The sequence below is a fragment of the Cygnus olor genome, chromosome 1 (assembly GCF_009769625.2).
Source record: "Cygnus olor isolate bCygOlo1 chromosome 1, bCygOlo1.pri.v2, whole genome shotgun sequence".
NCBI classification, from domain to species: Eukaryota; Metazoa; Chordata; class Aves; order Anseriformes; family Anatidae; genus Cygnus; species Cygnus olor.
The window spans coordinates 203047943-203069655 of record NC_049169.1 but is presented as its reverse complement, the minus strand read 5'-3'; the positions used below and the strand labels follow the sequence as shown (position 1 = coordinate 203069655).

Below are 21713 nucleotides of genomic sequence, written 5' to 3'. Positions count from 1 at the left end.
TATCGTTCTTCTGCAGTTGCAGAGAAAAGAGGCAGCTCTTCGACAACAAACTAAACGAACAGCATCTTTCTTCTTAAAAGCAACTCTACAAGTGTTGTCCTGAGGTTGCCGTGTTCAGTAATTTCAGTGTTAATGGGTTAACCTACAAACCAGCTAATCTTAGGAGGATGCAACCCTGCTGCTCTCTTTTCCTGTGTTTTCACCAATAATGTTTTCTCTGCAGCCCAAATTCTGCTCCCAAGTTTAGTTCCCTGAGAAGGATTAAATGAATCCAACAGCTCAGTACTGCCAAAAGAGAGAGGTCCAAGTCCAGCTCAGTGCTTGCACCATGTTTGTGCTGACTCTGGCCTTCTCTAGGCCTCTGACTCAGTTCAGGTGACTAACCCAACAGAAAACTAATTCCAGGGGAGGAAACAACAAAAAAAAAGGCAGACTTTTCTGCTGGGACAGTGAGTGAATCAGCTAGAGAAGAGACCAATGCGCACTACAGTTCCCTAGAGGCAGCAGCAGTACAGCCAAGGCTAGGGAGAAGAAAGAAGGAACCCTACAGCACAAGGTCTTGAATCACATTTAGTAAATGATTTCCTATTAGTTGCCAATGCAATGCCACTGTTTGCAGTTATACCTTAATTTTTGTGAAATACAGGAATGTCAGCAGCACCTGTGTCCCCCAGCGGGGTGGGCTCTGCAGCGCTAGGGAAGAAGTAAAGCTAGCGTTCCTCTCCTGAGGCAACAGCTGCAAGGAAACAAGCACCTGGACAGATTTTGTGTCTGTTTGTGAAATGTTCAGCTTTTCCATGCCGTGACTCTTCAGGACAGAGACATTCCCTAAGGCAGTCTCTGATCAAAGCAACAGGATGAATTCTCTGAGCACAAGTTGCAGGTTACTAAATTAATGCCAAATTTCTAGAAATAGTTGTTTGTTTAAACAAAAACTAATGTTATTGTGTTTGAGTAGAATATTCAAGGGAAAGGAAACATTATGGAGAGTTATCTTTACACAGTGAGCCCTGCAGTCTGTACCACTTCCACATCACTTCTTGATTTTGCAGTAGAAATCCATGACGTGGAATAATAATATATTTTCCAAAAGTAATTAGCTTAGTTACAAATGTGTTCAAGTTCTCATAACTCAAGTGTGCAGTATTGGATGGAACCAGAAAGCATCTTTTTGCAGTCGAGGATCTCCTGGAGCAGTATTGCCATCACCTCTTTTGAGGACTAAACCCTGTCCAGGTTTTTTTTTTGCTGTAACAACACTGGGACTAAAACCTCTCCTGGCAGTTCACGCTCCATTTGTGTCAGTGAAAGACCCGATTACCTGAACTCATACCTGGAAATCTTTTTCAACTTCATACAAGCTGTTAAGAAGTGGAGTCAATGATTTTTCCTGCAGCTCCTCATCACTGTCTCGAGGCTTCCCATCCTCTGCTTCAGACTGAATCTTTGGAGAGGCTTTTTTCTTCTGACAGGGCACTGTGGCGCTTCTGAGGCTTTCCTCTCCATCTGTCTTTGCTTTTTAAAGAGAAGAATAATGTGCATGTAACTGTTAAAACTTTATGAAGATCAGAATTAGTACTCAGTATGAGCATTGCCTGCCATCTTTACTGTGGCTTGGCCAGTGCCATGTCATAAACAGCTTGGCAGGATTTTTAATTGGCAATCCAAGCCAAATGTTGGTTTTGCTCACTGCGTTTTCTATGTTTATTTCTGCTCACAACTTCTGATCAAGATCAGGGACTGAAATTGACTGGAATTAAGAAGTGATGGGCTTATGGGACAGGAAAAAAATAGCTTTTATTAGTTCAGCTTAAATCCTGTAAAGCCATGAATAGCTAAAAAACAGGAAAACAGCAAAAACATATATTTCTATATCAGTGTTTGCATCTCTATGTACACATATGCAAGTTTCTGAGACACAGCTAGTCTACTTCTAACTCCCCTGCACAGCTCACATTTGCAGTTGAACAATTCCCGTGATGGTAGACAGTTCTGGACATGGACTGTCAAGTTTTATGTTGGTCTGGGACAGTGACGTGATCCCAGCTTACTGGAACAAGAGCTACTTAACTAGGTGAAGGTGCAGCACGGATAACAGCCAAACTGTTCAAAGTAAACACGTCTCTAATTCCAAGCTCTTAGTCAACGTTTGCTGGTACCTAGTGGTTTCCAAAGGCCCATGCATGGCTGGAACCGATCAGAACTTCACATATTCACAACTTCAACAGACTTTTTCACATATTTACAACTTCAATTTCTGCAACTTACCTTTTCAATTTGTCTTTTTTTTTTTTCTCTTCCTTCTGCTCACAAAAAGATGCAAAAGAAAACACGATGCTAAGGAATCCATATAAACTACTCTGAGTGCCTAAACACACTGATGTGGTCCTTCTTTCCTAACAGCATATATTTTTCCTGGGCACACCTACCAGGGCATATTCAGCCCAAAGTTCAGTATTGCTTACCAAGATTTTCAGTTCAGGCTGAGCTCCACGCAGCTTCATCTGCTGTCGCTAGCGATTCATTTAAAATTAATTTTGGTGTGCCTCTATGAGCTGAATGACTGCAGGGTGCGAGTACATGTCAAGTGAAAGCCAGTGTGTCCTCTCTGGGACAAGATATGATAACGAAGTCATGATGACACAGATCAGTAAAGAACTGATTAAGGTATGAAGCATCTTTGTGAAAGGTGGCTGATCCTACTGACCATGCTCCTGGCTAGCTGTATACGGGTAATTCCATTCAACAACCTAAACACTGATTTCAATTTTCAAACTATTACAGACGGTGTTTTCTCCTCCTAACCCAAACTACAGTTTGTCATTATTGTAGTGGGAAATTAAGAGCTCACCATGTAAAACAGGCAGTTCGCAGAAACCTTAAGCAATAAAAAGTTTTTCAATGTTCAGTGACTTATCAGTTCTTACAAGCTGCTGCCATGTGCATTACCTGAGTACTCTCTGTGCTCTACTCCTTTAATTTCATCCTGGGAGAACTCACCTTGCAAGCCAGCCGCCTGAGTAAGACACAAATGCCTATAAAATTAAGAAAACAACAACAACAAAAGTGAAACTCACATTAGAGGTCTGACTTTTCTCTCTAAATCACCCTGTGCAAACTTTTGGGGTGGGGAGGGTGCCTTTTCTGAAAGCCATTTGCTGCTTAACCACAAAGGCAGGATAGCGCAATGGCTTAAAAATGCAACAGAGGCAGCCAGGTAGCTTAGTGGCTATATGCTGCTCTTTTTTGTTCTCAGTGCTTTAGTTCAACTATGTCCATGAGACTAAAAGAAAACAAATGTTATAGTCTCCAGTCAGTCCAAGATTCAAACCGCAGCTGGCAGCTCTTTCTTAAAAGCAGTCCAAAGTTTGGAGAGCAGAGAAAAATGTTCACTTCTGACTTAAGACACTGAACTTTTTTGTGCAATAGGGCTGAAATCACTGAGCTGGGACTAGGGAATGAAGAGGAGGCATTCTCATTGTTACGCTGTGCTTTTGATATCGTTGGTGATGACATTTTGCAGCTAAATTAATCATTCTCTGGGAAACAAGTTCAATTATTTCAATACAAAAGGAACTAATACTATAGACACCTCTACAAAGAGAGGCATCCCAAGGCCTCTTCCTTACTTCAGCTCAGTACCACATGCCATCTGTTTCACTGGAGGTTGCAAAAACCCATATAATTTGCATATTAATCCTCACATCCTTTAAAATTTTGCTAACAATAAAGGAAAAATCTATTACTCAGCACTTGGTCTGAGAAGCTGGGTCTGAGACAATTGCAACAGAAAGAAGTTATTTCCAAGACCCAGTTGTGTCTCCATCAGAAAAAAGCAAGTGTGGCTATGTCTTTAAAGGTTAAAAAAAATAAAAAAATAAAAAAACAGCTTCTTCCCTGAATTTTGTTATTTAGGAGGTTACAAGGTCACTGTCATCCTTCAAAGATACAAGTCCCCCATGCAGTCAAATTCTGCCTCCCCACAACTAGAAAATTACCTTGGTTTTGTTGTTGGAGAGCCCCAATAGCTTTAGAGGCAGGAGTAGGCATTGCTTTTAAAAGTCATAATCATTTCTGAGTCTGTAAAGGTGTCATTTTACCTGGGTACTCTCAGATTCTGAAGTTTGCCATCAATCAGTTTTGTCACTAAATTTATATTTTCTTCTTCTAGGAGCTGAACAGAGGCTTTCAAGTCTCTCACTTTCTTTTGGTACATTTTAACCTTTTGGCAATTAAAAAAAAAAAAGTAATTTTAGCTAGACTATACTCATATTGGAAAGCTTTCCTAGTAAAACAGTCAATAATGTATTCCTAGGAAAAAAGCCCTGACAGCAGAACCGTCTCATGTGGCCAAACAGTTCTGGAAGAGAGAAACTCTGGATCTTTCTTTTTTTCAGTTTCACACCGGACGTTTGAGAGAGAAAAATCTTTGCAGAGACAAATTTGGGCTCTTGCTGAGCAAGTGTTCCTTTTCTAACTCCATAAAACCTTCTTACCCAGAATTAGTGATGCTTTCAGTCCAAGTTAGCCACAACATTGTCTAAATCCCAAGTTTTACTGTCTTTTGGACATATTGCAATAAAGTTACATTAACAATAGGATACCAGCTATTCAGTTCCAACAGTTTCTCTTCATTTTCCTGAAGGACAAGCAAGTTCTTACCTCCTTCACTGGGAAGTGGAAAGCACTATGGGATGGAAACCTTTCCCAAAATCAGAGCTATATGAACATATGTAAAAACAGTACTCAGTGACCTGAATGCTTTTGTTCTCATCTAGGCCAAATTCACCCAGCTATAATCACCCAAATATGCAGTAAAAGGCTACTTCCCATTTCTCCCAGGGGTTAAAAAAGGTGAAAATGGCAAGACATTAACCAGTAACAGAACGTGGCTTGGCATCATGAGTTGATGCAGCTTTGTATCCTCTTGGTGTGGCACAGTAAACTTGGAAAATTGTGACTGTATTCTCCAAATTCATTGAAATTTTGAGGTAATTATTTTATGTCTGTGTTGGTAACTCATTTTTCAGTTCAGTGTCGAAACTGGAAAAAAAAGTAAATTTTGAACTGGGACAAAACTGAAATCTTTATCTCCCTAAAACAATATACTGGAAGAGTCTGTCAGCTCCATATAAACATCAGCCTGAAGGAAAACATTCCATCTGTATAAGAAAAGCCAAGGAAATGAATGGATGAATTTAGAGGATTGGAGAAGTCAGTGATAATAGTTTTGTTCTCCACAATAATTCAGAGCACTAACTCATACCATAGGAAACTAATAACAAAAGAAATTAATTCATAACACTGGAAACTTCTAGCTGAGAGGAAAGAAACCCACAGCCCTCAAGTCTGAGAAGAGGGCCTGTCAGCGCGAAAGACTACTCCAGATTGGATCTCCTCTGTTGACACTGCCTAATAATGTGTAAAATTTGTGAGACAGAAGAAGGGAAGGGAGTCCTCCAGCTTTACATACACATTCTGTGATAGGAAGTTTAAATTCAAGCTCCTGCTTGTTTATGCAGATTAAGCACTCGTTCCCTTCTGCTGACCACTACCTCATTGCCTCAAAAGCTGTGATACCTGAAACTAGTGGGTAGAAGGGAGAAACTGCCAGGTTTCTTGATCTGGCACTAAAAAATTGTATGTTGATTCATTAATTTCCCCTAAAATTCTGCTCAGTTCTAAACCATGATGGGGAAGGGCATTTCCTTCCTCCAATCTCTTGCTTAGATTTGATTGCAACAAAGAATCTGCATTGACTGGAACTAACACTATATCAAACTTTAAACATGGAAAAATTAGTTTCAGGAATTTGGCTCACAAAAAAGGTTTTCTTGGACACAAAATGTTACATATATCTAATATTTAACTCTAAATTGCCATTAAAGAACAATTTAAAGCTATCAAGGAACCAATTACAACTTTGTGCAATTTTGATTTTCCTCTCTTCGGTGTCCTAATTTCCGGGGTTTCTTTATTATCTCCCATTTAAAGCTGCCTGAAGCCCCCTTCTCCAAAACTGTTTTCATCCCTCCCATTAAAGTCTTCAGAGTCCAGTCACTGGAGACAGTTATGATTGCAGGCCGCTGTATTTCAAACCTGAACTGCCATGATAAACTGAGAGCAAGCGATCCTCTTACCTCTTCTTTCAGCCACTCATTCTCTTCAATTTCTCTGATGCTGCTTTTGTCTAAGTATCTTACAGCACTCTGGGAAAACACAATTTAAGACCATCTCTGAAAGCAGGACTTTGACAGTGCTGTATACTAAAAAGAACCTTCTGCTCTTTAGCAGGAAATAATTAAGAAACATCCACAAGACAGACTGTAACATCCCCTGAGGGATTACGAGCAGATTTAGCCCACAGCGCCAGCTGTTTCTTCTCCATCACCCATATGAAGTGTGCTTTATATGGCAAGCAATTTACCAATATTTTATAGTTTCCTATATTTGAGTTAGGAAATTTTCTTTTTTGTCTATCAGTTTCCGCTGAGCTCCCACTACTGTTCAAATCTTCCTGTTTGCAAGATATCAAACCTTTGGCTCTTAAAAAAGGACAAGCCAAATCACAACCGAGGCAGCACTGATCTATGACAAGTGACACGGAGAGCTCTGTGCTAATGAGCCGTCACTACTATTTAATTATTGATGTCAGCGAGAGGAAAGGAACAACTGGGAGGGAAGATGCCAATGTAGATCACTGTAAACACGAAGTCCTTTGGATTAGGTTCTCACATGACATGTTTTTTTGATCTCTATGTAAACATAAAAATTAAAGTGACAGCAAAAGTGACATGTTTTTGAACAAGTACTACCTGTGCCCCCGTTTCCCACAACTCCTCTTGTACAATGCCCCATGTCTACTCATTGATGGTCAGATGTAAGAAAAAAAAAAAAGGTTATGTCATTAGTAATTAGCTAAGCCATATTCAGTAAAAGTACTAACAGATTATTTTGCTCTCACTTTGTTAGAAAAGTTCCATGTCTTAATTCCAGTTAAGGTAATTATTAATGCAGAGTACATAAATCATAGCTATGATGCAGTTGGTATTCTGAAAAAAGACAGAAGGGATACCTCTGGTGCCTGTTCCTTACTTTTCTTCGTGTACAGCTCAACTAGTCTGTCGTTTTCTTCTTTCACTGCTTTCAAAGCCTTTCTATAATATTCTTCAAAGCAAAAAAAAAAAAAAAAGACATCATTATCTAACATCAATGTCTTCTGACACCAAATAGATACATGTCACGTTGTTCCTTAGGAGAAACTTGTCAGCCACCACCCCATGCACTGAATCCTGTCCCGTGGAGCATCTAACTTGTCCATAGAAAATGTCCTTCTAAACCCAAAGGACAGTAGAGTTAACTAAAAAACTAGAAATCTGAAGTAGCTTGCAATTTTCTGTTGGCAACTACAACAGCTACTAAGCTGAGTAATTCTCCTGTAAGATATTTGTATCTTACCACTACATTTTGACTCTCTTAATAGCACAGCTCCTGGATTTATGCAAGAGATGTGCTTAGAAAACGTAGGTTTTAGATATAGAAGCATATTAGATCATTTTATGGCAGCATTTTTTCAGACAGTTATCATTATACAGGACCTAATGAATTTTCTGACTTATCTAAGCCTTCCGGGGGGGGGTCCAATTTGACAACAGGACAAAACAGAGAATGTGGCAATTGCCTCAATTATTTGCTTTCATTGTTACTTGTGGTCCTTATTTAGAAAGTATGTCTTGTATCTAGCTGAATTGCTTTGACTTCAAGTTCTGTTCTCCTGCTATTTAATTATTTCATCCTTCCCTTCAGTTGTTTTTGTGCTACACTAAATAGCCCGGCGCTGCTTGGTATGTTCTCCTTGTGAAAGTATTAATGAGATTGTAGCAAATTTCTTTGAAGGAAGGCAATTCACACTTGTTCCAGAAGCTTGAAATTCTGCCTAGCTCTGCACTTGTGTTGCAGACAGCCTGCTGCTGACCTGGCTGTAAATGAGTGGCTGGTTATGGACCCGCTGTGGAATCAAAGGCAGTCAAATAAGAAAGGTGCATTAGTTGTGCATTACTTCCTAATTTAGCACGGTGGAACCTGGCCTACCTTAATCAATCAACCATCTGGACTTGGCAGAATGAACTGGGAAGTGCTTACGTACTGTAATTAAATCACCTCTTCATTCTTTCAGACAGCGAAACAATCTGAGATGTATTGGGGGAATAAGCAGAGGAGGAACTGTTCAGACGCTCGTTTTTTCTAGGGAGGCTATTTACCCTCAGTCTCACTGCAACATTGTTTTCTGCAGACCTCATGTAAATGTAAGGCTTTTCTTTGCTGCCTCTACACTCCAGTGATTTTGTTTAAAATGTCATCTCCAGACCACAAGAGCTATGCCAATGTCAGGTACCTAAAAAACCAGGAACCTCCCTACCTATGCTTACGCCCTAAGCCTGTTACATGTGTGAGAACTGAACAAACCCAATTTGCTGCAGCATCACACTGGGAACTTGTTGGATGTAAGCTAGAAGACAGTACTCCCCAGCCACAAGTTTGATTTCAGGAGGCTGAGTAAAAAAGTATGCTAACATCCCGTAGCGGCAGCATCATTTTGCAGGATGTTAATTAGGCAACTGCTGTAGGTATCTCTGTGACAGCCTCTCTACGAACACACTTCTGTTCAGTCACGCATTTGGGGCTCTGTAGCCTGTGCTATGCAGGAGGTCAGACTGAATGTTGCTATTGGATCGTTCTGGCGTTCTATATAAGAGCCTATTCTCTTTTTCTTTCCATATAGCAGCAGCTGTATAGCAAAAGTTTTCAATTGATTGAGAACAGGGAAAACACACAATGAAAAACACCGACCTCTCTTTGAATACAGAGCTTGATCTCTGACGGGCTATCTGGCAACGCAGAAAGCGTAATGCAGATCTTAATCATGATAAAATATGTTTCACGAGACAAAAAAAGATAGCTGGCTGGCTCGTATCCACAGTAGCTGGTGCCTGGTAATGGTTGGCACGGAATATAGGGAGACTGTTAGAGCAGTGTCACTGCCTGTTACTACCAGCTGCTTGGCTGTAGTCACGCATACTGAGAGGGTCATAAAGGGAGAAAACCGGGACATCCTTCTCCTGTTAGCAGCACGGGTTACATACCAGCAAAATATTTAAATGATTTTAAAATAGTGCAGTAGTAAAGAGATCTAATGGGTTCGTAAAGCACTCGGCACCAGAATACATGAGCTCTTAAATTAATTCCCCTGTTGTGTCAGTGTTGAAACAGTTCCCAGGATCTGTGTATGTCTGTGCTGGCAGTTTTGCAGGGCCTCACGCATGAGACTATGCAACCAGGAGGCCAAGTTCAAACCACTGGCTGTACAGCTCCCTCTAGTCCTGAATTTAAACCAGCGTGCTCAATTCAAAGGACGGTGTTCCAAGAATGAGCTCATACCACGAGCCTGTCAAAGAAGTTTTCAACATGCAAAGTGCTTCAAGCGTGACGAGAAGCAACAAGAGCAGAGTCAACATTTTCAAATAGGAGTGCTAAGGGAGATGTGTGTGTAGGAGATCTAAACATGCATACACCTATTAAAAAAAAAACAAAAAACTGCTGGCTTTCACAGCAACATTTTTAAAAAACGGGTTGCCTGTATTTTACAAGAAAATAGCCAGAAGAGAAGGTTATCAGTTTCTTTAAATGCTCATCATTTCTGTAACTTTATTAATTTTGTTAACAAAGTGACTTTCATGGAGATAGAGACTGAGTTCTGTCTTACAGCACGATTACGCAGCTTAGCTTAGGTACACAGTTTTGAAAAGTTGTCAGAAATGACTATAACTTGACCTCAAACTAAGTTTATAATTTAATTAATTAATGCAAGTAATGTGCATTACACTAGCTGTAAACTGACCTGTAGCCCTGTGAAGGTCATCTTTGACTTCCTTGATGTCTTTTTCCAGATTCTTAATCTTGTTAGCATGTGTTTTACTTCCCACATTTTTGTACTCCAACCAGTAATCCCTCTCACTCTGCTTTGCTGAAAGTTGTCGGTCAATTTCTTCCGTTTGGGAGCGCAGGTCTAGTGAAATAAGAACATCAGATTATTAACAATTTCTTGAGCTGATAGCTCATAATTCTTATGAGTTCCTCAATTTCTTTAATAAAGGCACTTTCTATGGGATTGGGGAAAGAGGGGGGACTCTTCTGCGTTACAGCACACTACAACATGATGACACAGTGTCAAGGGCCACCATCGTTGCTGAAAAAAGCCAGCTCTTATTCTGCCAAGGAGACAACAGTTCTCACTGGCATGTTGTAAGTAAAGACATGTGATTTCACTCCGACTGAAAATCACAGGGATGGCAGCCACGGCTTTCAACAACCAAACCCAGTCATTTTTGCTGCCATGATTTTTGATTTTTTATCTTCCAGTGGAGCCAGTGTATAAAGCTTTCATGAATTTCAATGTAATGTAAAATAGGAAGCCTCTGTACTTGCACAGTAATACATGTCACGTGGAAGGAATAAAACAGTCTAATATACTAGGGCTGTTTATATAAAAGACCCATTTCTTTTGAATTTTAATTTGACTTAATTAACAGATTTACTTATAGGCCTCCACAATTAAATCTGGGGAGGAAAAGCTGTATGCTTTTTATGTAACAAAGACACTGAATCTCTACTTAAATTGCAAAAAAGTATTTAATTCCAAGCGTGTAAATTACAAACCATGCTTCTGCAACTCACAATGTACCTTTCAGAAGTTGTTCTTTGTCCTTAGCGTACTGCCATGTGGCTTGCAGTGACTCTTCCACGTCATCCCTAGTTACAACCTCCTTTTCATCTTGCTCTTTCTCCTTTTCTTCTATTTTTCTGAGTATACGCCTGATGTGTGTCTGCTGTTCTTCCTTCAGATGGTCGTTCTGTGAGAGTTGGAAAGGCAAATATTGAAACGTTTTCAAATTGGTTCTCAAAGTTACAAACTTCAGCAACGAAGAAAAGTCAGATCTGTACCAGTGCCAGGATACACTGCAAAACCACTCAGCTAAACAGCTATTCTTCATGTTTGAAAAGGATGGAGGGGAGAGGAGAGTTTGTCTCAGAAGTTTCTCAATAACTTCAAGTCCATTACCACAAGGAAATGAGAAACAAATGACTGCCTTACTCTGCTTGGTGCAGCACATGAATAGTCCTCCATTGCCTGGAAAGAAAGCTCCTTGTGGGTCGATTTAATAACATTGTTCACATGCACAAGTTATTTACTTCTTCACTTCAACATTCTTCATGACAATTTACCACCTTCATGTGGAAATGTCATCAATCAAGTCACTTGCACATAACCACAGCAGAGAGACTTGCCAAAGCCGGAATTTGAGTTATACCTACCAATTCCACAACTGTGATTACGTCCCCTTGCCATCACCCTTTTAAATGACACTCAAATGATTTGAAATTACTGATTATATTTGCTCCCAAAGGACACCAAGAAGGAGCAAACAACCACACCAGCCAAACTGTAACAACAACAATGCAGTAGAGAGTCTCAAACATTTCCCACTTTTAAAAGGATTAACACTAAACCACTCAGAAACATCATGCAGGAAACAAAGAAGGGAGCCCAAAGAGCTGTAGCCCAAAGAGAAGGGACCCCAAATAGCACTACAAGAACGCCCTGAAGTACTTTGTACAATCTGAAGTTTGAAGAAGTCCTTCAGAGACCATGAACTAGGCTTCAAGTCTGAAACAAACACCAAGGAAAACTAAATAGATGGGTATTTTTTAAAGCAAAGGAACAAGCAGGCATGGGAAGGACAGAGTTTGTTTTAGTGTCCTGCTCTGGGAAGTGCAAGCCGCAACATTGTTTGATCACCTGATGCACTTAAAGAATTTTTGAGAGATTTTAATTCCTTTCACTAGATGACTGTATATATATCCACTTTCAAAGCTCACTGGCCTCATTTCTCAGGTGCCATACTTAGACTATTACGTATACGTGTCACTCAGGTGCAATTAGAACCTCGATCATAACAAGGTTACTTAACTTTGTTTAAAAAAAAATCCTAGTAACACAACTGTTAACCAACAAGAAGGGGTCTCTTTATCAAGCAGTGCCAAAAATTAAACCTAGACAACAGTGTGATGCTCTTTTTTTGTTCATTTTTGATTGTAATTAAATTTGACAGAATAATTAAACTCTCATAATTTGTGACAATTTGAAACTGTGCAATTTCATTGCCTCGGAAGTGAACCAGAGAAGGTCAGCAAATCGCTATACGTAGTCAGTCTGCTAGTACTACCAACAAAAATCAGATAATGCTGTTTCTTCTTCTTTATGCTGAAGCTGTATTCTTTACCTCCTTGAGGAATATTTGCAGGATTGTTTGAGAAGGTAAATCTGAGCATAATACAGTAAAGTTACCAAGTGAAAGGTTGGCTTGCTATCCTCTGTTTGATGCAGAGTAATTGTAAATACTTAGATAGTTGCTGAGTACCTCATATGCATTGGAAATCACCTTCACTGAACTCACTTGAACTAAACTCCTGTGCCCAAATCTGCATTTCTACTCCTGCAGCTCATTTTTTTTTTTGCACGGTTGTATTTAGGACAGCTACGTTTTATAACACCTTTTAACTTCTCACCTTATAAAGTGATTCACTAACTCTAGTTTCATTGACTGCAAGAGATTCACTGCAATGACTAGTTGTAGTAAATGTAGCATTTGGATTAAAAAAATAAAATTGAATCTCTGAGTTAAAATACCATGTATAAAATGTGGTGGGAGGAAGAAATATGGTGGGAGAAGGATGTGTGGTCACTTACTCTTTCATGATATTCTTTGTTCTTTTTTTCCACTTGTTTCAGATCACACAAAACCTGATCAATTGCTGCTTCTTTTGTTTCAATTCTGTGGGGAAAGAGTAAAGAAAGAGAAATCCTTTCAAAAACAAGAAAAAGGAATGCCATTTAAGCTAGATTAGACATAAGTGCTACTTAGATGTATTTTTTGTATCATATTGATTCACTAATTTGGGACTACTCACTGCACAGAAAGAAATGCCTTCCATATAGAACTGGACCTTCGAGTCAGTTTGGATCTCATGCTCATAGTGAGAAGCAGACTCCCTGCTTATTCCATCCCTTTGGCTACTGGAGTGGTTACTGAGGGGAAGAAGCAGGTTCTTTCCTTTCCGGCTGTGGCTCAGCTGACCTACTGTTCAGGTCTCTTTTAAGATAAGATAATTTGTGCTCTGTAAATACTTATCACTCACCACTCACTATAGAGGAAGCCTAGACAGCTCACTCAGAGATAGGCCAGGTGAATCCCAAACTGGAGCCTTAAATGGCATCCAATTCTTCCAAAATTTTGATTTGGTGAGCCTCAAACTGCTTTTTTCACCAAGAACTTAAGTTTACTTTAATAACTTGTTAAGTAACTCTAAGAAGTGCTAAGGGAATGGGGACTGCAGTAGTTCTCTAAGTAAACCTACACATTTTTTTCAAAGAACTAGCACACTGCTTTCACGATTTTCATAGACCACTTGTGATCCTCTTTGTCACAGCGGCTGAAGAAATGTTTTTGTCTAATGATCTCTCTTCTAGAATGAGAAATGTTGGACTGCAAATGGTGTCTTTTTGCAAAATTCTCTGTAATCTTCCTCCATCTTCCTGAAATTCATTCACCATACAGCACAATAGACACGGTACAATTATCACAATATCTTTTACTGTTTCAACTGCTATTGTTTATTTTTGTTTGTTTTTTTTTTTTGTTTTGTTTTGTTTTGTTTTGTCTCTCTCTACCAAAATATGTATTTTTAAAAGAATGTCGCATTTTCCTGGCTAAAACTGGGTCACTCAGGGACTGAGTCATGTAAGTTGGAGGTTACTAGATTTGTCTGCTCTGCTCTCAGTGTGCTCCAAGGTGTGCTTCAGGTTTTCCACTAAGTACAAGGATATTAGTTAGAGGGGCTACATGGAGGGACATGGAGGTGATGGCTACAGCAAAAATACATTACTTATCAGACAAAGGTGACAGCTTGGCCACACACTGTGACCTCCTAAATCACTTGCCATATTAAACAATCTTTGTGTTTTGAATACTGATGTGGATCTTAATTTCTGCTACTTTAAGATTTTCCATGAAGTGGAATTATATATCTGCCACTTTGTTAATGTAAAAAATACATATAGGTAGAACAAATATATGTTATTTTGTCTACTACATATTGAAACTTCATCTGAAGATTTTTTCCATGGTATTTGTCAGATTCCAAAAGCCAAAAGCTAGACTGATGATTCCTTTGATACAACTTTTCTCAACTCTGCGTGCTAGCTGAAATATTTCATCATCTACCAAAAAAAACCCCTCCTCTCTGGTACCATCAGAGTTTTGTCCATCTTCTATAGGATGTTACTGGGACAAGTAATTCACAGGACTGCTGTTCCTATCCAATCCCAAACTAGGGAACAGTACTGAAAATGCAAAATAACACACTCGCTGTAAACAGCAACCATTCTTCAGTGTGCAAAAGAAAATGCAGGAATGGAAATTAAACAAATATTATATGCCTGAAAATTCCTAAAGAGGAATGCGAAGGACATTAGCTTGTATTATTAGGCTGCTTTGCACAATATAGCAGTACAGAAAAGTTATAGATGACAGAGACAAGGAAAGAATGAGAGAAAGAGAGGTAAGGAGAGGGCAAATGAGGAGAGGGAGAGAGGGAAGGAGAAAGACAGAAAGAAAACTAATTTTCTTCCTTTTTTTCCTCTACTTTTGTTTCAGAAACTAAACATCATATGTCAGTACTAGACCGCATTTCAGTGGAAGACTCTTCAGATAAAGTAGTTGTTTGCTCGGATATCTGAATATGCACAACAATAACTTTACCAGAAGCCAGTTTTTCCCCTCAGCCTAGTAATACAGTTTGCTTATTTCTTAGCAAAATATTTTTCTTGGCTGTTTTTTTTGGAAGATATTATTTGTGACAGGATTCAGCTAAACTTGGTCTGTTTCACTGTGGAAGTTTGTATTCTCTTCTTTGTAAACTGAAACAGAAAACCCCACATTCTGTAAACTTCTATAGATGTCGCCAGAACTGCACATGGTTGCTCTTTCATTTGCTCACCCTGCTTTTCATTTCTACACTGAGGTAGTGCTGCTTGCTCTTTAAAAATTATGATAATTGTTGAATGTTGCATGTTGAGGTTTTTCCCTTACAAATTCCTTCTCTTATAAAAATCACAGAGCTTAATTTTAGTCCTTTCAATCATCTTCCCAAGAGACTGGAGATCAAATCAATTGGACTATTACATAACTTCTTGGCATATTCCCCTTAGCTCCTTCTGTTCTTTGCTTGATTTTAAAAAAAGCTTTAAGGTTCTTCTCCATTGTTTTCAAAGTCAAAAAGTTGGTCAAAATCAATTTTTCCTCTCTGTGAAAGCCTACAATGAGATTTTGCCTGTGGTCCTCTCTGAAACTGTGATTTTAAACACTGAGGTAAGAAGTTGAGGGTAGAATTACTATTCTGTGAGTAAGGTTCCTGTTTTGGGTGCACAGTTTCATCACTTAGTGTGTGCAATGTCCATGGAGTCTGTCCTGGCACTGAGCACCTACATCCTCCGTTAGAAGCTGAGGACAGTGCTTTGCTCAGCTGTGCTTCTGACTTCACTTAGCCTGTGATTTGCAACAATATACACCAACTATACATTCTGATGATATTTCACAGCAGCTCTGACTGCTATTAGAGAAAAAAGGAGAGCAAGACTTACTGACTAAGAAGCAAATAAGCCAGAAAAGCATTCCTATCCACTCACAAGAACTAAAGAATGTATACAGCAGGGAACTGCACAGTTAGGAGTTGCTAATTAGAAACAATTTACAGTCTGGGTGTGCATGACAAGAAATAACATGGTCTTATCTAGCTGCGCCTACGCTCTCTTGAAAACAAACCCTTCAGCTCCCCAAATGATCAAGTGCTTCCATTCAGCTATATGGAGACCAGTGAGGGAGAGTTAAATGCATTATTAAGGTGATTATATATGTCAGTCTTGTCTAGGGAGCCAGCCCAACAGATGATGCTGAATTACTCTGATAGTAAAGGATTTTGTGTTTGTTTTCAGGCTTTTATCACTGATTTATTACAGACGTGAAGAACTGACACTGAGGCAACAGTAGCTTTAGTGTCATTTTGGATATAAATTCATGGAAAGCACAGGGGAGAAATGATGACAACTACTGTTTGGAAAATAATTTCTAGGTTGTTTGGCTGGGTGGGGACTCTGAGAATTAATAAGGTCCACGGGATGTGGGATAGCTCTGTCATGACTGATCCTGTTTCCTTTGGATCAACGTAAGTAAAGAGCAGAAAGCAGTGCCTGGTTGTTCCTGATAAAAAGCTTGCTCCGAGATAATTTTAATAACGCTTTTCAATTTTGTTAAAAAACTCTTGTTTTAGGTAGAGCACAATGAGAACACGACTTGGAAATATGTATTGGTGCAGCAGAGGTGCCTGCATTCAGTGAAGGATGACATTGCATCAGATACTGATCTTAGCAGGGTTTTCTTTTCCTGCTGTACAGGTAACTTGCCAGCAACAACTTTTCATACAAGACGTGGGACTGAAGAACGGTGATGGCCTTTCTTCAGATGATTCCCTACAGTGACAGTCATTTTAGAGATTTTGGAACAATCTGGAGCAGCTCAGAACTTATCCTGCTTAAGGCCAGGATTTTAACTTGAGGGTCTACTGCACATAGCACTTTCCTTTGTCCTCCACTCTCAGCTGCACCAGAGGAACAAATCGGAGGTCTTGAGGTTCTGGCTAGTGACTACATACCTCTGTGAACACCAGGGAATTCTAGAAAGTACAATCAAACGTGATCCTGCACTCTCAGAGCATGCAGATCAAACATCTGCTACTAACAGACGAAAACATTTTTAGCTTTTATTAAAACTCGTTGTCCTAAGTCATATCCTAATGACACAAAATTATTTCTGACCCACTTAAAAGCTTTCTTATAGGCGTAGCATAGTAGTTGAAAAAGTGTAGATTTCTAAAATAGCCTTGAAAACTCAAAATAAGAAAAAAAAAAAGGTACAGTGCAAAATTGCCATAACCAATGTGGTGATCAGTTCAGATTCTGAACTGGATACTTCTCTTTGCTGTCTGCTTTATACACTCATGTATTCCACATAAGTGAAAAGTTAAATATATTAAACCTACTGAAATTCCAGTAAGGCTTCCTGGAAAGCTGATTCTTCTGAAAGTTGCTCTTTTGGTTTCTCGTCTTTCTTCTTCTCTTCCATGTTTTTTGTTGTACTTCTGCTGGAAGCTAGACCTAAAAGGAAGACAGGGCAAGCAGAAAGGAAGAAACAAAATGAGAAAAAAATGATCCACAAAATGTCTTATTTTACAAATGTCAAAGGCTGCTGAACAATTCTAATATAAACAAAAAAAGATGCTTTCTTGACAGCAACAATCCTGCCTGTATCAGAACTCAGGTCCATGTTCTGGGGACATCCTGAAGTGCTGTCCTGCCCAGAGATGTTCGGGAACAGGGGCCTCTATCTCTAGCTACTTATTGTTTCCCTCACTGTGGGTTGTTTTACATTCTCGCAAATCAAACAAGCAGTTGTTCCTTTTACAGTCCTTCGTCTCTGTTTCTTTGTCAGGCTTGTTTTATCAAGTTCACTTGTTAATATGCATCTCTTTCCCTCTCCTTCTGTTCTCCTAGCACTATGAATATTTGCCATTCACTGCAACTCTGATATCAGTTTTCATTGTCAGAGCTGGAACAAAACCACTCTCTGAAGGGATATCTGTGTCAGCAGTATTCCCTGGGTATGTTGTCACAACTACCGGACTCAGAATTCAACTGACAATGAATAGTTCTGTAATGGAACTGGTAGCATATATTATATAAAATTAAAAAGTCGTAAAAAAGGGCACTTACAAAGATTTCTCACTATTTGCAGTCACATCATCAAATGTTAAATTCAGGTTAGTTCATATAATGTAGGAAGTTTTATACTGAATGACTAGAAACATAATACATAACCTGTTTTCATTTTAAACTGCTTTTCTGCTCAAGTTCTGAACTCTGTTATCACTCGGATAGCTAAGATTGCAACAATTTATTTTTTTTTTTCTGTGAGTAAATATGCAGAAGCTGGATACTCTTCCAGCTCATTAAAATGAGCACAAGGAAACAGGAAAAAAATAGTGGAAAGTAACACAGCAAGCCTGCCAAATTGATCTAAAATCAAGGGAATGAAGTTAAACCAACTATTGACACAGGCACTCTAATCCATACACTGGCACATGCCTTCTCGATGCTTTCACCATACCCTGAAGCAAGGCAAGGTCAGCTTGCTGCATGCAAAATTGCTTTCTACCCTAGATGAGTAGCTGATGCCTGCTGATGAAACAAGTGAGCGTGCTGAGAACAGCCACTTTGCTGCAGAGTATACCGCAGAAAGGCCTGTAATAGAAATGCTCACTGAGGGGCAGCTCTACAAGTGAAAGAAAGAGAAAACATACGTTGGGTTCTAGGTCAATACGCAGCTCCCCAGACCATGGAATATCTTTATCATGTTTTTTCCAGAAGAATTTTATTCCCACTCTGTTGGAAACCTTGCACAGATTCTGTCTGTTCTGCTGCTGAAGACAAATTCACACTCTTAGGGACAATTGTGTAAAGCAGTCAGTCACAGTCTCTGCAACACCTGATTATTTAAGTCACAAACAGAGCTAATTCCATGCATAGAATCCTGGACAAATCTTACTCCCACCAGCAATATCTTGAATTTCCAAAGTGTCCCAGCTCAAAGTTTTTATGGCTGCTACATATGAGTAAAAGATTTCTATTGTTGAACTTCATTACAATCATGCCTGTGTCACAGTATCACTATGACTGTGGTAAAAACTATAAACATTTATTATGCAAGAAAAAATCCTTTTTTATCTGAGCACCCACTCAAGTCTGAAGCCATATAATTCCGTAACATTCAAACACAGCTTTTACAGATATTGATTCGTTAGGCTTCAGTTTATTTAATACAATATTTTTACGAAACCTTTAAAAATTGTTACAACATTCAAGTTAGAACATTCAGATCGAGATTTTCAAGAGACCAAGTGAATTAAGAAAAAACCTCACTGAGACAAGGAGTTAGGTGCTTAACTCCCCTGAAGCTCTTTAAAATTTCCAGATCAGATCCACAAGTGTAGGATATGTATTTACATATAACAAATAATCTGACAGCCATCTCCAGTGCAGAATTAACTGGGTGGTATTGAATCTACTTTGAACAGTCATTTTGTTGGTTTACCTCAGAAATGGAAGATCACTGCAGAAATACCTAACATTTTTTTTTAATGTTCTCTGTCTCTTCTATTAAATGGATAATTGAATCCCTTGCTTAAAATTGGATACAAACTGAAAACAGTTTGAGCAGCAGTACTTTGGAAAGGTTTGTTTTCTAGAACTCAAGACCTAGGTGAGCTCCAACAGTTTTTATGAACTTCTTCCTGTGCAGGGAGCAGCAAGCCTCCCAGGTGTAGAATAAGGTGAAGAACATATGATAATGACAGATTTGCTCTATTTTGCAAGCCACAGAAAATACACACAGATGAGAGAGAAGAAAACATGTTTAGGGGGACTGAGAATGGACCACAGACTTTAAACCAGCAGGAAACCATTTGGAGAAGGCAAGATCTATTTTTCTTCTCCCAAACAAATAAATCAGAGCTCTTGGTAGACTCCCACTATTGTCACCAGCGCATTTTCAATCACTAACTAATGCGGTCACTTCGTTCTTCGAAGGAAGCAGGTCCCATACACTGCCACCCAAGTGCCATGGCTCCCAGACGCTCATTGCAGTGACCACCTACACGTCAACTCACCACTGGTACAAACTCACTGTCATCAGCACCGCTCACAGCAGCATTTGTACCCACCACATGTATCTGGAGGAGGCTCAGGGGACACCTTATTGCTCTCTACAGTCACCTGAAAGGAAGGTGGGGGGAGCTCGGGGTTGGTCTGTTCTCGCAGGTAACTAGTGATAGGACTAGAGGGAATGGCCTCAAGATGCGCCAGGGGAGGTTCAGGTTGGAAATGAGACATTTCTTCTCAGAAAGAGCAGTCAGGCGTTGGGACGGGTTGCCCAGGGAGGTGCTGGGGTCACCGTCCCTGGGGGTGTTCAAGAAAAGGTTGGACCTGGCACTTAGGGACGTGGTTTAGTGGGTGATAGCAGTGGTAGGGGGATGGTTGGACCAAATGATCTGGGAGGTCTTTCCCAACCTTTATGATTCTAGGATTCTACCCCAAACAGCTGCATTCCCAGCAGACCCCACCACCAACTACCACAACCCCCTCCCCAGCCCCCAAAAACCATCCCGGCGCCCCCAACCCCTTCCTTCACCTCCCTCGGGCACATCCCCCCCACCCCAGGCACCCCTCCGAGCCCCCTCACCCCAAATCCCCCTCGCGGCCCGGGGCCGCCCCCCGGGGCTGTGTAAACCACCACCGCTCCCCCAGCCCCGGCACCCGCTCAGCACCCGGGGCTCGGCAGCACCCACACAACGCCTCAGCCACCCCTCGGAGGGCTGCCGGCCCCCCACGTCCCCTCCAAGCCCCACGGCGTCCCCAAACCCGGCGGCGGTCGGGCAGCGCCTACCCCGCGGCGCCACCGGCGGTCGCCGGGACAACGGGGGCCCCGCGCCATGAGGGGAGCTCTGAGGAGCGGCGGCGCCCTCTGGCGGGGAGCGGGCACCCGGGGAAGGAAAGCGGCCAAAATCCTGACAGGAGGAAAGCTTTCCTGGCTCGTCCCAGGGCAGGATGGCTTGTAGGAGCTTTTTCAGGGCTTGAAGGCGGAGGGCAGCCGTCCTCTTGCCCCTGCCCGGCCATCGGGGACGGTCCCCCTGGCCGTCCCCCTGGAGCTGATGGAGGGCGGTGGATGGGGGAGGCACAGCTAAGAAGCCAGCGTGGATGCTAGGAATAAGCACCTGGGCTTAAAACAGGGGAGTGAAAGTGTTGGGAGGGAAAAGAAGTTTGTCTTCAGTCCTTGAGGAAAGCCTCCTTCTCAGCTCCTAGAAATCGAGCAGCACACAAAGTGTCCCATCATTGGCTGGACTGGGCTTTTGAGAACAATGCTGCAACACAGCTCCAATTCAAAGATTCCCTCATCCATGGCAGCAAGCCTTGTGTTTGTTTCATCTCAGAGCAAAAAAGCAGCAAAACTCTCAGGCCCTATCTGTATGCACTTGACTGCTAAAGACATCTATTTTATGATCATGATTATCAAGCCAGTCTCTTCCTTACCACAGAGAGCACCATATACAGTCAATTTACCCACACTACCTGTTGCCTTTCACAATTTACACTTACTGTATACATTTTATTGTTACATTTTAAAGGATTTTTTAAAGGTTTTTAAAAGGTTTTTGAAGACTTAGCTTTTAAAGATGTAAAGCAATGACTTCTGTTGGTAAGATGTGAGAGGTAAGATGATCTTGGAGATCTTTTCCAGCCTTAATGATTCTATGATCTATGGCCTGAGTTAGGTGTGATTCACATTAGTTCACATTTTAGCAGCTGAGTGTGCAAAGGAGACAGATTCTGTCTGGATGAAGCTGGAGGAAGGAAAGCTGTATCAGTTAGATGCTTTGCTTCACTGGATGTTATGGCTCTTCAACTAATACCTGCTGTTCTGTAACCA

General features: G+C 40.6%; 1 protein-coding gene across 4 annotated transcripts in view; it reads right to left on the bottom strand.

Moving 5' to 3' along the window:
* The window catches only part of CCDC83 (coiled-coil domain containing 83), a 28229-nt gene extending 6947 nt beyond the window's left edge, over nt 1-21282 (bottom strand). Inside the window, exons 1-11 of one of the 4 annotated variants that reach the window (XM_040544421.1) lie at nt 20673-21282; nt 18532-18648; nt 17215-17329; nt 12809-12893; nt 10742-10910; nt 9899-10066; nt 7076-7167; nt 6141-6209; nt 4101-4222; nt 2950-3035; nt 1334-1515 (exon numbers count right to left, since the gene is read on the bottom strand). In XM_040544421.1, the coding sequence (XP_040400355.1) occupies nt 1334-1515; nt 2950-3035; nt 4101-4222; nt 6141-6209; nt 7076-7167; nt 9899-10066; nt 10742-10910; nt 12809-12893; nt 17215-17297 (1056 nt within the window). In that variant the 5' untranslated portion in view covers nt 17298-17329; nt 18532-18648; nt 20673-21282. The other 3 variants (XM_040544420.1, XM_040544422.1, XM_040544423.1) reach the window with 3 other exon arrangements.
* Nucleotides 21283-21713: the final 431 nt, after the last annotated feature.